We start from the raw sequence: 12,602 nt of genomic DNA on the forward strand, positions 1-12,602 counted from the left end.
TTCACAGAACAGATTCCTGAAGCTCCAGAAACATGAACCAAGAAGCAAGTACATTGACTAGCTAACGTTGCTTTTACAATGAGAATCCCGAGAAGCTCAGCCTCACACAGAGGTTCCAATGGAAACCTCACCATGGATTTAATGACAGAAATGAGCACAAAAGTCAGGGCACTTTATGGGTAGGAATAGAGGTCGGTCAGAGAGGCGCAAGTCTGCCTCCTGTTGGTGACCGTCTTAGCTCTCCTGGGAGTCTCCTGCTCTTCTGGTGCCCTCCTGGTGGCACCAGCTCCTCACCCATGTGGTTGCTTCCCCCGCAATCCCCCCCACACACACCCTGCGTGTAAGGCTGTGCTTGGTCAGAGGTGTGCCTTGCCTACACCCAGGGCCAGAGATCGCGAGGGACGTTTGTCTTCCTCTGTCCCGTCTTCTTCTTTCTGTCTGATATGAAAGCGTCCTGGGACCTTCCTGGCCAATGTGTGTCCTGGGCAGGGTCCTCAGCCCTTCACGCAGGGCCTTTTCCTGGGGACTTCGGTAAACTCAAAACGCTGCTCGGTACGGCCAGCCAGTCAAGAATCAAGCATTAATGAGCACCCGGTGTGTGCCAGGTATCACACAGGTATCACTGTGTGCCAGTAGGATTACAAAATACAAGGCCCTGTCCATCCTCGCAGGGAGTTAACAGCCATGGTGGTTAGATTTCACATCAGGAATCCAAGAGAAGTCTCCAAGCAGCGATAATTCCCTCAGGAGTGGAATGGGCTGTGAATGTATCTAGGATACAGTTTTCCTCTATCCAGGAAAACTCCTGGAGGAGATGTGCTTGAACCAGGCCTTGGAAGGTGAGCTGGATTGGGCAGGTGACAGAGATAGGGGTCCATTCAAAGTGTAGATTGTATTAGGGATCTATCACATATATATGTATATATATATGTGTATATATATGTGTATATATATGTACATATATGTGTGTGTATATATACATATATACGCATATATATGTACATATATATACATACATATACACACACACATATATATATGGATATATATATATATATATATATATATATATATATATATATATATGGCGAGAGAGAGAGAGAGCTTGAGATTGATTGATTTTAGGGAATGGCTCATGTGATTGTAGGGGCTGGCAAGTCCAAAAAACAAGATTCAGGTAAGAATTGATGTTTGAGGCTTGAGTACAATGGCTAGAAACTCAGGCAGAATGTCTGTGTTCCAGTCTGGAGACAGAATTCCTTCTTTGGGAAACCTCAGTCTTTGCTCTTAAGACCTTCAGCTGATTGGGTAAAACCCAGCCACATCATGGCGGGAAATGTCTTTAAAATCAACTGATTGCAAATGTTAATTACATCTACAAAATGTATTTATGGCAATATCTAGACTAGTGTTTGACTGAAAAACCAGTCACCGTACTTTAGCCAAGTTGATACATATAATTAACTATCACATAGGCAAATTCCAGGAGATTAAAGCTTCACTGTAGTGGAATGTATGGGGGTGGTTCTTAGCCCTCTCAGGTGGCCTGGTGGCACCAGACCTTCCTGAGCTCTTGTTCTAGTCCCTGAGCTAACAGTCCATAAAAGGTCATAGAGTCTTTTCATTGCTACTCACAACACACACCGAGAGTTCACTGAGGGTAAATGGATTATCCAACTGTGTTTTATAAGTGGAGAATGCTTCTCATAATTCTTTCTGAGAACATTTGGAAATTTAAAATTTACTAGATTTTCCTGTTTGTCTTTGAGGTAAAAATTTTAGAGTACATGGCAGTTCGCTTGATAGCATCTGACTTGTAGACTAAAAAATAGTTGAATTCTTAATACTATATTATTTATGATAAAGGCAATAGACATATCAGTGAATACTTAACTATCTTAACTTTTTATCATTTAGGCCTTTTCTAAGTTTCATACTTCATATATTCATATAAATTTTGATTTAATATCAGCGAGCCCAAAGTGGAATGTTTTGATCCAACCCTTATATGTATATAAATTGATATCCCACAACAAAGAGTTTTAACTATGATCTTGCAGAATCCAATATTTGTAATGGTGAGAATTGAAAATAAAGTAGAAGTGTTCTTTTAAAAAGCCCTTGGATCAGGGTTCAACCTTAACCATAACCAGGGTGGGTTTGATTTTTTTCTTTATTAATGTATGGGAAGCTTAGGGCAGGGTCAGCAAGCTTGCTGGGGTGGATGCTAAGAATTCATGCCCACCACACTCCTGCCAAACTTAAAGGAGTCCCACTTACAAAAACACAAAGGTTCCAGCTCAAACTCCTAGTCCTGGCAGGCAACCTGAGACTTCTGGGATCGACCTCTGATTTTGCCCCTTCCTGGGGCCCCCTCACTGCCCAGCACATCTCCAGCCTGTGTCCAAGGGAAACTCATCAGCCCAGCACTGTGGCAGAGGGAAGCCTGGCTAGTGAGTGCAAGGAGTTACTATGGAACAGTGGGAAGAAAGAAGGGTAACCTCTCTCTATTCTGATTGTTTTAAGGGCCTCCTCTTAACCCTCCCACTGGGTTATATTTTTTTGAGACGTGGCTATCCACAAGTGTCAGTTGCGTCCCCAAAGTGAAGGTACGGTTGTGTTAGTTGTCTGTTGCTGCATAACAAATTACCCCAACACATTGCAGCTGAAAGCAATGAGTATGTCATCTTATATTTTATGTTATCGTATAGATTCTGTGGTTCAGGGATCCAGGTGCAGCGTAGCTGGGTGTCTTTCATGGAGTTGTAGTTGAACTGTCAGTCAGGGCTGCTGTCTCATCTGAAGGCTTTACTGGGGCAGGATCATTTCCAAGGTCATTCATGTAGTTGTTGACAGGCCTCGTCATGTGGGCCTCTTCATAGGGTTGCCTCATTACATGCAGCTGGTTTCCCCCAGGGCCAGCAACCTGAGAGAGTGAGAGAAAGCTAGTGCCCAAGAGGAAAACCATGGTCTTTTTATGTCCTCATCTCAGAGGTGACATCCCATTACTTCTGCAGTGTTCTGTTCTAGAAGTGAGTCACTAGGTCCAGCCCTGACTCAAGGGGAGGAGGTCACACAAGGGCATGAGGGTCAGTAGGTGGGGATCACTGGGGCCGTCTTTGAGACTGCCTACCACACCCATACATCCTTTTGCCCTAAAGTGATCTCTATATTTTGGTTCTGATGTTAACTTTTACCTGAAAAATCATATTTGATCATGGAAAAAACCAGCAAATGTGAAATGCCAAAAATAACATAGAGCTTCTAGGAGATGGCATAAGACTAAAATAGGTAGAGGTCACTGCAAAATGAATTTTAAATAGACAATATTAATTCTAAATAATAATTTGGCAGCATACTTATAAATTGAAAAATGTTAGAGTGTAGTTTTTGTATGAAAATTTAAAGATTGGTACAGGATGTTTTATTGTCACAGGCAGACAATTTAAAAGCACATAGAAAGGATGAAAATAGTAATTATATAATTCATTAAAAATATAAAATCAGCAAAATAAGATGTTGCCTGAAATAAAACACAACTGAATCAAACATAATGCTGCTGTCTTGGAGCTCACGGCCCAGAGGTAAAGACCGACTTGGAAGCAGACTCCGTATGATAAGTGCTAAGCCCTGGGTACGGTAGGGGAAGGGCTGTAGGGACAGCGTCCTGGAGGAGGAAACTCCTTAACACTGAGTGAACCTGGCAAGAAAGTGGATGAGCAGGAAAGGCATTCCTGGCAGGGATCGGCATGGTGAGAGGGTGGTGGGGAGAGAACATGTGACTTCAGGCGGGGGCACAGAGTGAATTGGGGGGTGGGGAGGGTTGTCAGCAAAGGGATGAGAGGGGCTGAGGAGGTGGAGACGGGACAGAGTAGGAGGGGCCTCATCAGTGTAGCAGGTAACTTTGACTTTTCCCTATGGGTGATGGGAAGTCATTGAAGAATTTGAAGCAAGGACATTTCCCTTCATCTGGAATTTCTTCCATGCCTTACTCCGATCACACTGCTGCCTTTGTCCTTTCTCAGTTGCCCCATGTCTGTGGGTCTCGGGGGAGGTGGTCAGTGCTCCGGGGGGCGGAGGGGGGCCGGTGAGTCTGGTGAGGCCTCCTTATCCTAACCCCGACCTTCCTCCTTGCTGTTCCACTGCAGGGAAACACAGGCGTGCTCATGGGCATGTTTCTGGTGTCCTTCGTCGTCCTGGTGGCCCTCGTCACTGTGCTGTCTGGCATTGGTGTCGGGGAGCACTGCGGCGTTGGCAGTGGTGGCGTCTACTCCATGATCTCCTCGGTCCTGGGTGGGCAGACTGGAGGCACGATTGGGCTGCTGTATGTGTTTGGACAGGTGAGCCCGGGCTGCTGGGACAGGGGAACTGTCCTGAGACCACCAATGTATATGGCCTCTCTTCCCTTACCTACTGTTTGCCACCATTGTCTCATCCATGTTCTCAGTGGACCTGGAAAGAGGCAATTGTGGGGCAATTGCCCCCATTTTACAGATGGGCAGACTGGGGAGCTCAGAGGCACAGTCAAGCCCACCGTTTAAGCCCTGACCCTTAGTCCAGTGCTCCTTCCCCTCCACCACTTATGCTCATGGAGTCCTGATTTGATCAGGGAGGCAAGTCCTGGGCTAGAACTTTTCTTGCTGCCTGTTCTGGGGAGGTGAGTGCAGGACAGTGGCCGGAGCCAGGTGACCCAGTCCCTGGGGCACTTTTGTGCTGAAGAGGGGACATTTTACCTGTGCCAAAGGAATTTCCTAGAAGCAGGCACTTCTCTAAAGAGCTGGAGCTCTAGGTGCTTTGATAGCTTGACGGCCTTCACAGCGAGGCTGGAAACCCCTGTCTGCAAAGGAGAATACTAATGAGGGGGGTGCGTCACCAGGGTGGCCGAAGGCTTTCAGAAAACCAGTGAGGAGGGAGAAATAGTGAGGCTTATTTAGCTGAAACGCAGGGATGGTGACCTAATGCAGAGGAAACAAGTTCAGACATTAAGAAGTAGCTCTTTGTAGGCACTCCTTAGCTTGAAAAAAAGGCTTTTATGATTGTGCAAAGGGTGGTGGGTGGTTGAAAAAACAGCTTAAAGAAAAGAATTTGTCTAAGTGAGACTATAAGAGTCTCCTCAAAGAAAGCATAGGTTTTGTTTCTTTTATTTTTAAGCAGCAGGGGCAGGGTATTTTAGCATAAATAAGTCTGATTCTCCAACAGCACAAAGCGGGGGGGGGGGGGGTGTGTATGCGTGTGTGTGCGCGTGTGTGCGTGTGTGTGTGTGTGTGTGTGTGTGTGTGTAGGACAGATGCATGGAAGGCAGACAGATTGTCACTGCATTCTTACAAACCACTTGCCTTTACTGGAGAAAGATCTTTAAGCATAGTAGTTTGGAAGGTGAGTAATAAACAGTCAGTTTATTTCATTATCCTGGGGGTTTGTATATCTAGTTTTTACTTTTCTGCTATTTTATAGCCAAGTGGGCTGCAAGATGGACAAACAGCAATCCTCACTTTTCTTACTCCCTGTGTGCCACAGACGGGACCAGTGCTGCGTGGGAGGGAGCTGGGATGTTGAGTCTTCTGTATGTGGACTAACTTGGAAGAAACAACGTTCGCCAAGAAGACATTTTCTGAGCAGTAGCGGCTGCTGCCAGAGCAGCCGTCAGTCACATCCACTTCCCTGCTTGCTTTGCTTTCTTTGCATTTGGGCCTCTCAGTCAGAAACCTCTGCGGCCCTCTGGTCAGTGTCTTCTCACACCTCTGCTTGACCTGGGCTGGGGCTCTCTGATCAAGCTGTGGTTGCTGCATGATTCTTTTTATATGCTGCTGGATTCAGTTTGCTAGTATTTTGTTGAGGATTTTTGCATATCTATTCATGAAGGATATTGGTCTGTAGTTTTCTTGTGACATCTTGGTCTAATTTTGATATCAGGATAGTGCGAGCCTCTGGAAGTGTTCCTCTTCTAGTTTTTGGAAGAGTTTGCGAAGGATTGGTATTAATTCTTCTTGAAACGTTTGGTAGAATTTAGCGGTAAAACTATCTGGTCCTGGTCTTTTCTTTGTGGGAAGTTTTTCGATTACTAATTCAATCTCCTTACTTATATAGGCATATTCCGATTTTTTATTTCTTCCGGAGTCAGCTCTGGTAGTTTGCGTCTTTCTAGGAATTTGTCCGTTTCATCGAGGCTATCTAATTGGTTGGCATATATAACTGTTCATAGAGTCCCTTATCATCCTTTTGTTTTTGCAAGATTGGTAGTAATGTCCTTTCTTTCGTTCCTGATTTTTAAAATTTGAGTCTTACCTCTTTGTTTCTTTGTCAGTCTATTAAAGTTTTGTCTGCAAAGAAGGCAATTTTGGTTTTGTTGATTTACTCGGTTGTTTTTCTGGCCTCTACTTCATTTATTTCTGCTCTAATCTTTATTATTTTCTTCTTTCTGTTTGCTTTGGGTTTAGTTTCCTCTTGTTTTTCTAGTTCCTTAAGGTGGAAGATTAGGTCATTGATTTGAGATCTTTTTTCTTCCAGAGGTTGGTTAGGGTTTTTGAGATTCTGAATCTGTTCTTGGTTCTTATTAACCCCTCATGGCTTCATTCAAGGGCACGCTTGCTCATGGAATCGTTTATTTTTAGGCATTGCCAGAACAGATGGCCTGTTTGTACCAAAACAGGGGTCAGCAAGCTGCTCCTGCAACTCTTATGTCTCTGTCGCAACTGCTCAATTCTGTTGTTGTAGTGCCTAGACAATATGAAGGAATGGGCATAGCTGCGTGCCAATAAAACTTTATTCCCAAAGCAGGTAGTGAGCAGGATTTGGCCAGTGAGGTGAAGTTTGCCAAGCCTTGCCATAGAACATTAAAAATTAGAAGATATAAACGCTTAAAATCATGATTTTTAAAGCTTGCAGATGTTTTTCATTGCCCTGCCTCCTCCCAACCCCTCTGCCCCCCCCACCCCGCCCCATCTCTCTGAGGCATTGGTGGCAGGCATCCTGTGCGGGGCCAGACCCCTTGACCAGTGGAGGAGATGATAAGCTGGAGCCCCTGCTTACTCCCTGCCCCACTCACCTTTGTGGAGCTGAGGGCTTCTTTTCCTGGTCACCAAGTATCCAGCTTCAGCCTGCACTGTCCGGTCTAAAAGCACTTATTAATGGCTTATGCTCTATGCGGGGCTCTGTGCAGAAACACTGGAGTACTGGAGAACTTTTATAGACCCGATGGACATGAACCTTAAACCAGGGATTTTGTATAGAAGGGGAGGCGTGGAGAGGGGCAGCCCTGGTCTTCTAGGTAGCTGGTCAAACATGAAAAGAAAAAAATGCCTATGATTGTGAAAGTGTAATTTTTCTAAAAGAAAAACCTTGGAAGGGAGGTGTTACACCCTGAAAATAGGTCACCTTCTGTCTTTTAAATGGTGGATGACATATCCCTCCCCCCCATCCCCGCTTCCCGGGCAAAGGGTCTAGAAGTTTCTCTGTAGAGAACGAAAAAGGAAAAGGAATGCCTGAGATTATAAACTTTAAGAGGAGATAAAAATACTTTTAAAATAGAAGAAACTATGGGGATGTTTATCCATTAAACAAACCAAAAGGAATGTTTTCCAACAATGGGGTGTACATGGTTGGAAGGTAGACCATCTCTGGGGTGGTTGGATTGCTCTGGGGATAGGCTAGCAGTCAGCCTGACCACCCCTCCCAAGGGGAGGCCTGAGCTCAGGCCAGTCCCCTGGATGCTGGCAGTGAGCCGGGTGTGGGTCCCAGGCTGCTTTCCTCCACATGGACGCACTGCGCTGTGTGGACCCAAATGTAGTTGTTACATAAACAGAGTAGTGCTCTTAGTATGTTTTAGTTTTTCCATTATAAAATTATTTTAAAATTGTGAAGTGATGTCCACTGCAGCCAGTTAACACATCAGAGATAACGTAGAGAAAAAGTTTAGTTTCCCTCACATTCCTGAGAGAACTGCTGTGAACACCTGGTCTCCTCTTCTGGCACCTTCCTATGCTCATCTATACGCACTTATGGATTTCAACGTGCTTGCTTGGTTTTACAGAAATGGGGACAAATTTCATGCTCTGTTCCGTGGCTGTGTTTCTTGCTTAACAGTGGGTCATAGACATTCTGCTGGGTCCATTTAAACCCATGCTTTTTAAACTAATTACTTAGTATTATATAATGTGAATGTACTATAACTTATGACACATTCACAGTCTTTATTCATTCTCTTAATCTCTTCTGTAAGAGTAGTTTTATTCCTTTTGTCATTCTCAGTAGTCTATATTTTTGTGTTTTCTCATTTTTTAATTTTTCTCATTTTTTAAGGTTGCCAGGTATTGATGTATTTTATTGGTCTTTTAAAACATCAGCTTTTGTTCACTATATCCTTTCTTTCATTATTGTTTTCCTTCTGTTTCATTAATTTCATATTTCCTTTTATTAAGTATCACTTCCTATAGTCTTTTTACTTATGTTGATCTTTTAATCACTTTTTAAGTTAAATATTTTATTTTTCTGCCTCTTTTAATGACTAAAAACACTTAAATTATACTTCCCCCACCCCCACCCCCTGAATACAGGGTTAATGTGCCTCTCAGATTTTAGAATAAAACAATGTTCCTTTTCATGGCTTTCTAGATAATTTGTAAATTATTTGATTTCTCCTTATTTTGCCAATATGGCTCAAATTTATTTTTATTGCATTCCCCCCTTGATTAGGAAGTTCTGCCATGCTTTTAGTTCTGTAAGTAATTATAGTTCACTCTTAGAAGCCGTACTCCATAACCAGGAACATTTATTTAGTAGTTCCTCCACCTAAGAAATATGAAATCTTTATGATAGTTTTACTTTTCCACTGACCATAAATACCCTCATCTCTTACCCCAAACCTGTAGACTTTGAGAAGATAGTTTAATTTGGGACTGTTATTAAAGTATGTCTCTTGGGTTTCAAGAATTCTTACTTACAGCTTATATTGCAAATTCCGAGTGACATTACCAGCATCTATTTAATGTTAACAAAATAGTTTATGAAATTCATGGCTAACTATTGTTTCCTCTTCTTCAGTGGCTAATAGCAGTAAAATAATAATAATAATAATTCCAATAGCTATTATTTCTATAACTCTATGAACCAGATACTGTTCTGGGACTTCATGTAAATTATCTCAATTTTCACAATAACCTTTTGAAGTAAGTTCTATTATTATCTATGTTTTACAGATGAGGCAATGAAGCACAGAGAGGTTAAAACACTTTCCCCAAGTCACACAGCTAGGACTGAGAGCCGCAGGATTTGGCTTTAGATAGTCTGGTTTCACAGTCTATGCTTCTAACCACCATGCTCTTTCACACATCCCCAAGAGCCTTTTCTTTTTTCTGTTATTGGAGTCTTTGGGCTAAAAAACTATTTCAGGTATAAATCTGAGAGAGAAGCTCTATTGGAGTCACTGGAAACAAAGGCAGCGTTTACTTCTTGGCTCACTTCATGTGAACAAATTCTGTTCTCCAGCTGGAAAAAGAAACAACCGGTTTGGAAGCTCCAGATGCAAGTGGTCATATTCAAGTTCCGGCCTCGCTTTCTACATGTTAGAGACATCAGCTACGTGGGAACGTGATGCCCATACAAACGATCATCATTACTAAATTTTTATCATTTGGTTTTTTACTCTCTTATGTCTGACCATGAAGAATCCCGTTGACCTGGCCAAATGCTGATGAAATAGCATCAGTATCCCCATCACACTCCTCTTGGTATTTCGTTAGGAGTAAGTTTGAGTTCTGAGTTGAATGCAGGAAAACCTAGATCTCAGGCTCTCTATCTTTATCTCTGTCTCTGTCTCTATGTCTGTTTCCCTCTCAGAGAGGAGTGTATTTCCCCCACATTTATTGGGCCCCCCCCTTTACCCAAATATAAACAGAAATGCCTAATATGAATGTGGGGAACACTGAATATGATCTTACATCTAGTTACAAAGTAAACCAATCTCCGTGAAGAATGGGGCCTTCTTCCTGAGCTCTCTTCCAACACAGAAATTGTATTACCCTTCTGGTCTTCATATAAAAGGGCTGGAACTTAATGGTGCCTGCTTCCCAGAGCACTTTCATGCAGTAAACATAATCACAAAGTATTTATTGAATGTTTGCAAGTTACTTAGCAAATGCAGGGGATTTTAAGAGGTACAATCAGCATAAAAATTTTTGTTTTCTAAGATGTTTGCATTCTTGGTGGTACGTATGGGGAGACAAACTTTTATGCATTAAATAATAGAATATGGAACCAGATAATTAATTACATAGAGCCAGTAGTAAGCATAATATATATTCAGAAAAGATGGATGAAGAAAAACTTCATGGAAAAGGAAGAACTTGACAGAGGCCTGAATAGAATTTGTTCTTTGGGAGAACAGTCAGAGCGCAGCGACAGTGATGAGAGTGGCCTGCTCTCCTGGGGGATGGTGAAGGGATCAACCTGATATGAAAGGGGGGTGGAGGAATTATGGAAAGTGAGGCTGGTGTTATTTTCAAGTATGTATTTGAAATTGTGTTACGAAGTTTCTTAAAAAGGTAAAATTGTGACTCTCAGGCAAATATAAAATAAATACGTGCCAAAGATTTTCTTTAACTCGTTAATTAATGGAGGAGCCAGTAAGATGTTAAGGAACAGTTGAGATGCTAGGTATGCAGCCTGGATGGATACAGATCAAGCCCATAAATGAATAGGCAATTTAATCAATAAATGTAAAGGTAAGGTTGCTGGGTTAGATACAAAACTGATTCATGTCTTAACGGGACAACAAACCCTAATCTTTTGGGTCATCCGTTCCACTGGACAGATTTCCTCTCTGCTGAAAATAAAAACAAAAAACTGTAAGTTAACATGTAACTTGGCTAATTCTGGGACATTTACTACATATAATTAATAGTAAACTAAATGCAGTCACATACCCAAGATAGTCCTTGGGTAGCCTTTGTTCTAATGACATTGAAAAGACGTCCTGCCCACTTTCTTTTTCCCAAGTTACATATATATATATATACACACACACATATGTATATATATACGTATATATATTTATAATAGTGACCTACAAAGGAATGGAGGAAAATCTGGGATTTGCTTCACTGCCCTTCCAAGGTTCTGAGATGGGGCTCTCTGTGTGTTTGTATTCTCTAGTTCCTGAATAGCTCAGATAGAGAAATCCAGAGGTTTTCTTGGCCCAGAGTTCCATCTTCTTCTTCCCATAATCTTTTCATTTTAGTAACTAGTGACAATCGGCTAGCTCCAGGCTTGGGTGGGCATTCATTCTCCCCTCTGGAGGATGGTAGAGAGGTAGATGAGAAGAAACGGGCCTGAGGCAGGGTTCCTGGGCAGGAAGGGCTCACTGAACCCCGTCCTGGTTCCCAGGTCCTGTGCTGGCGGCGTGAGCAGGGTCCTCAGTGCCAGGCAGCTCTGGCCTATGGACTCCTGCACTGTTCCCTCTGGACGACTCTTCCTACCTAGACTTTCCCGTCAGTGTGTTGCAGGTGCCATGTACATCACTGGCTTTGCTGAATCCATCTCAGATTTGCTGGGCCTCAGGAATATCTGGGCCGTGCGAGGAATTTCCGTTGCGGTACTTTTGGCCTTGCTGGGGATTAACCTGGCCGGTGTGAAATGGATCATCCGCCTCCAGCTGCTGCTGCTGCTGCTGCTGGCCGTGTCCACCCTGGACTTCGTGCTGGGCTCTTTCACACACCTGGATCCAGGTAAGCCTTTGGAGTTCAGGAGATGGCCTTACAGGCTCTCCACTGCTTTCTAGATGTTTATAGATGTGAGTTTGCAAGACTCATCCTAAATAGGCTTTACCTGTAATGAGAGTGTGCCGTTCGTGGAACAGGTGATGGGGGGTGTGTCTTGGCACAGCGTGGAGGCCCCAAAGCCCCTCTTCACACAGACATTTTCACTTAGCACATTTTCTGTGTTTCTTTTTATTTTCTTTGTATTAAAAAACCCAGAAAGTTTAGATGAGGCAAAGAATAAAGTACAACTAGATAAACATCAAATTCATAACAGTGATTAGGGGAGTGGGCAAGAAATAGATCTGGGGGTAGGGAAGAAAATAGACTTTAATTTGATCTGTCATACTCTATTTTTTAAAAGGACTTGATGTAAATGTTAATGATCATTTTAGGAGATGGAGGTAGATATAGGTTTGATCATGTATAGTTTTCTATGTTGCAAACAGCCAGGTATACTTTGGGACCACTGAGAAATTGTGTCCTATACTGGTACTCAATCTATGACTGTTTACCCATGGTTTTCCTCAGCCTTAGGGATGCTTGGCAACTCGAATCCTAAATCCTTATGCTTTGAGCGAGAAGCTCTTACCCAGGCTGTCCATAATTTCATAGCTTTGCAATTTGAGTAGGTTTGGCATCAAAAGTCTTTCTTTCCAGAGTACAGAGCTATTCCTAGGATGCTGTAGAAAAAAGGGAACTGCCTGACATCTCACACTTCGGGGACTCTGTGTTTATATGGCAATAGTGAGCAGGCATCTATGTTGCAATGTGGACAGGGAGAGGGAAATGGGGCCACCAGCTGTGTTAAAAAAGAGAAAAGAAAGATCTGCAGCACAGTCTCCTCTAATG

The 12,602-nt window shown here is 42.9% G+C and overlaps 1 protein-coding gene across 1 annotated transcript in view; it reads left to right on the plus strand.

Moving 5' to 3' along the window:
- The window catches only part of SLC12A8 (solute carrier family 12 member 8), a 123,422-nt gene that overhangs the window by 16,562 nt on the left and 94,258 nt on the right, over positions 1 to 12,602 (plus strand). Inside the window, exons 3-4 of the mRNA XM_019723083.3 lie at positions 4,149 to 4,340; positions 11,489 to 11,720. Coding sequence (XP_019578642.3) covers positions 4,149 to 4,340; positions 11,489 to 11,720 — 424 coding nt within the window. The remainder of the gene's footprint in view (positions 1 to 4,148; positions 4,341 to 11,488; positions 11,721 to 12,602) is intronic.

This window comes from Rhinolophus sinicus, chromosome 17, assembly GCF_057876585.1.
Source record: "Rhinolophus sinicus isolate RSI-liver-muscle chromosome 17, RSI-T2T, whole genome shotgun sequence".
In the NCBI taxonomy this organism is placed as follows: Eukaryota; Metazoa; Chordata; class Mammalia; order Chiroptera; family Rhinolophidae; genus Rhinolophus; species Rhinolophus sinicus.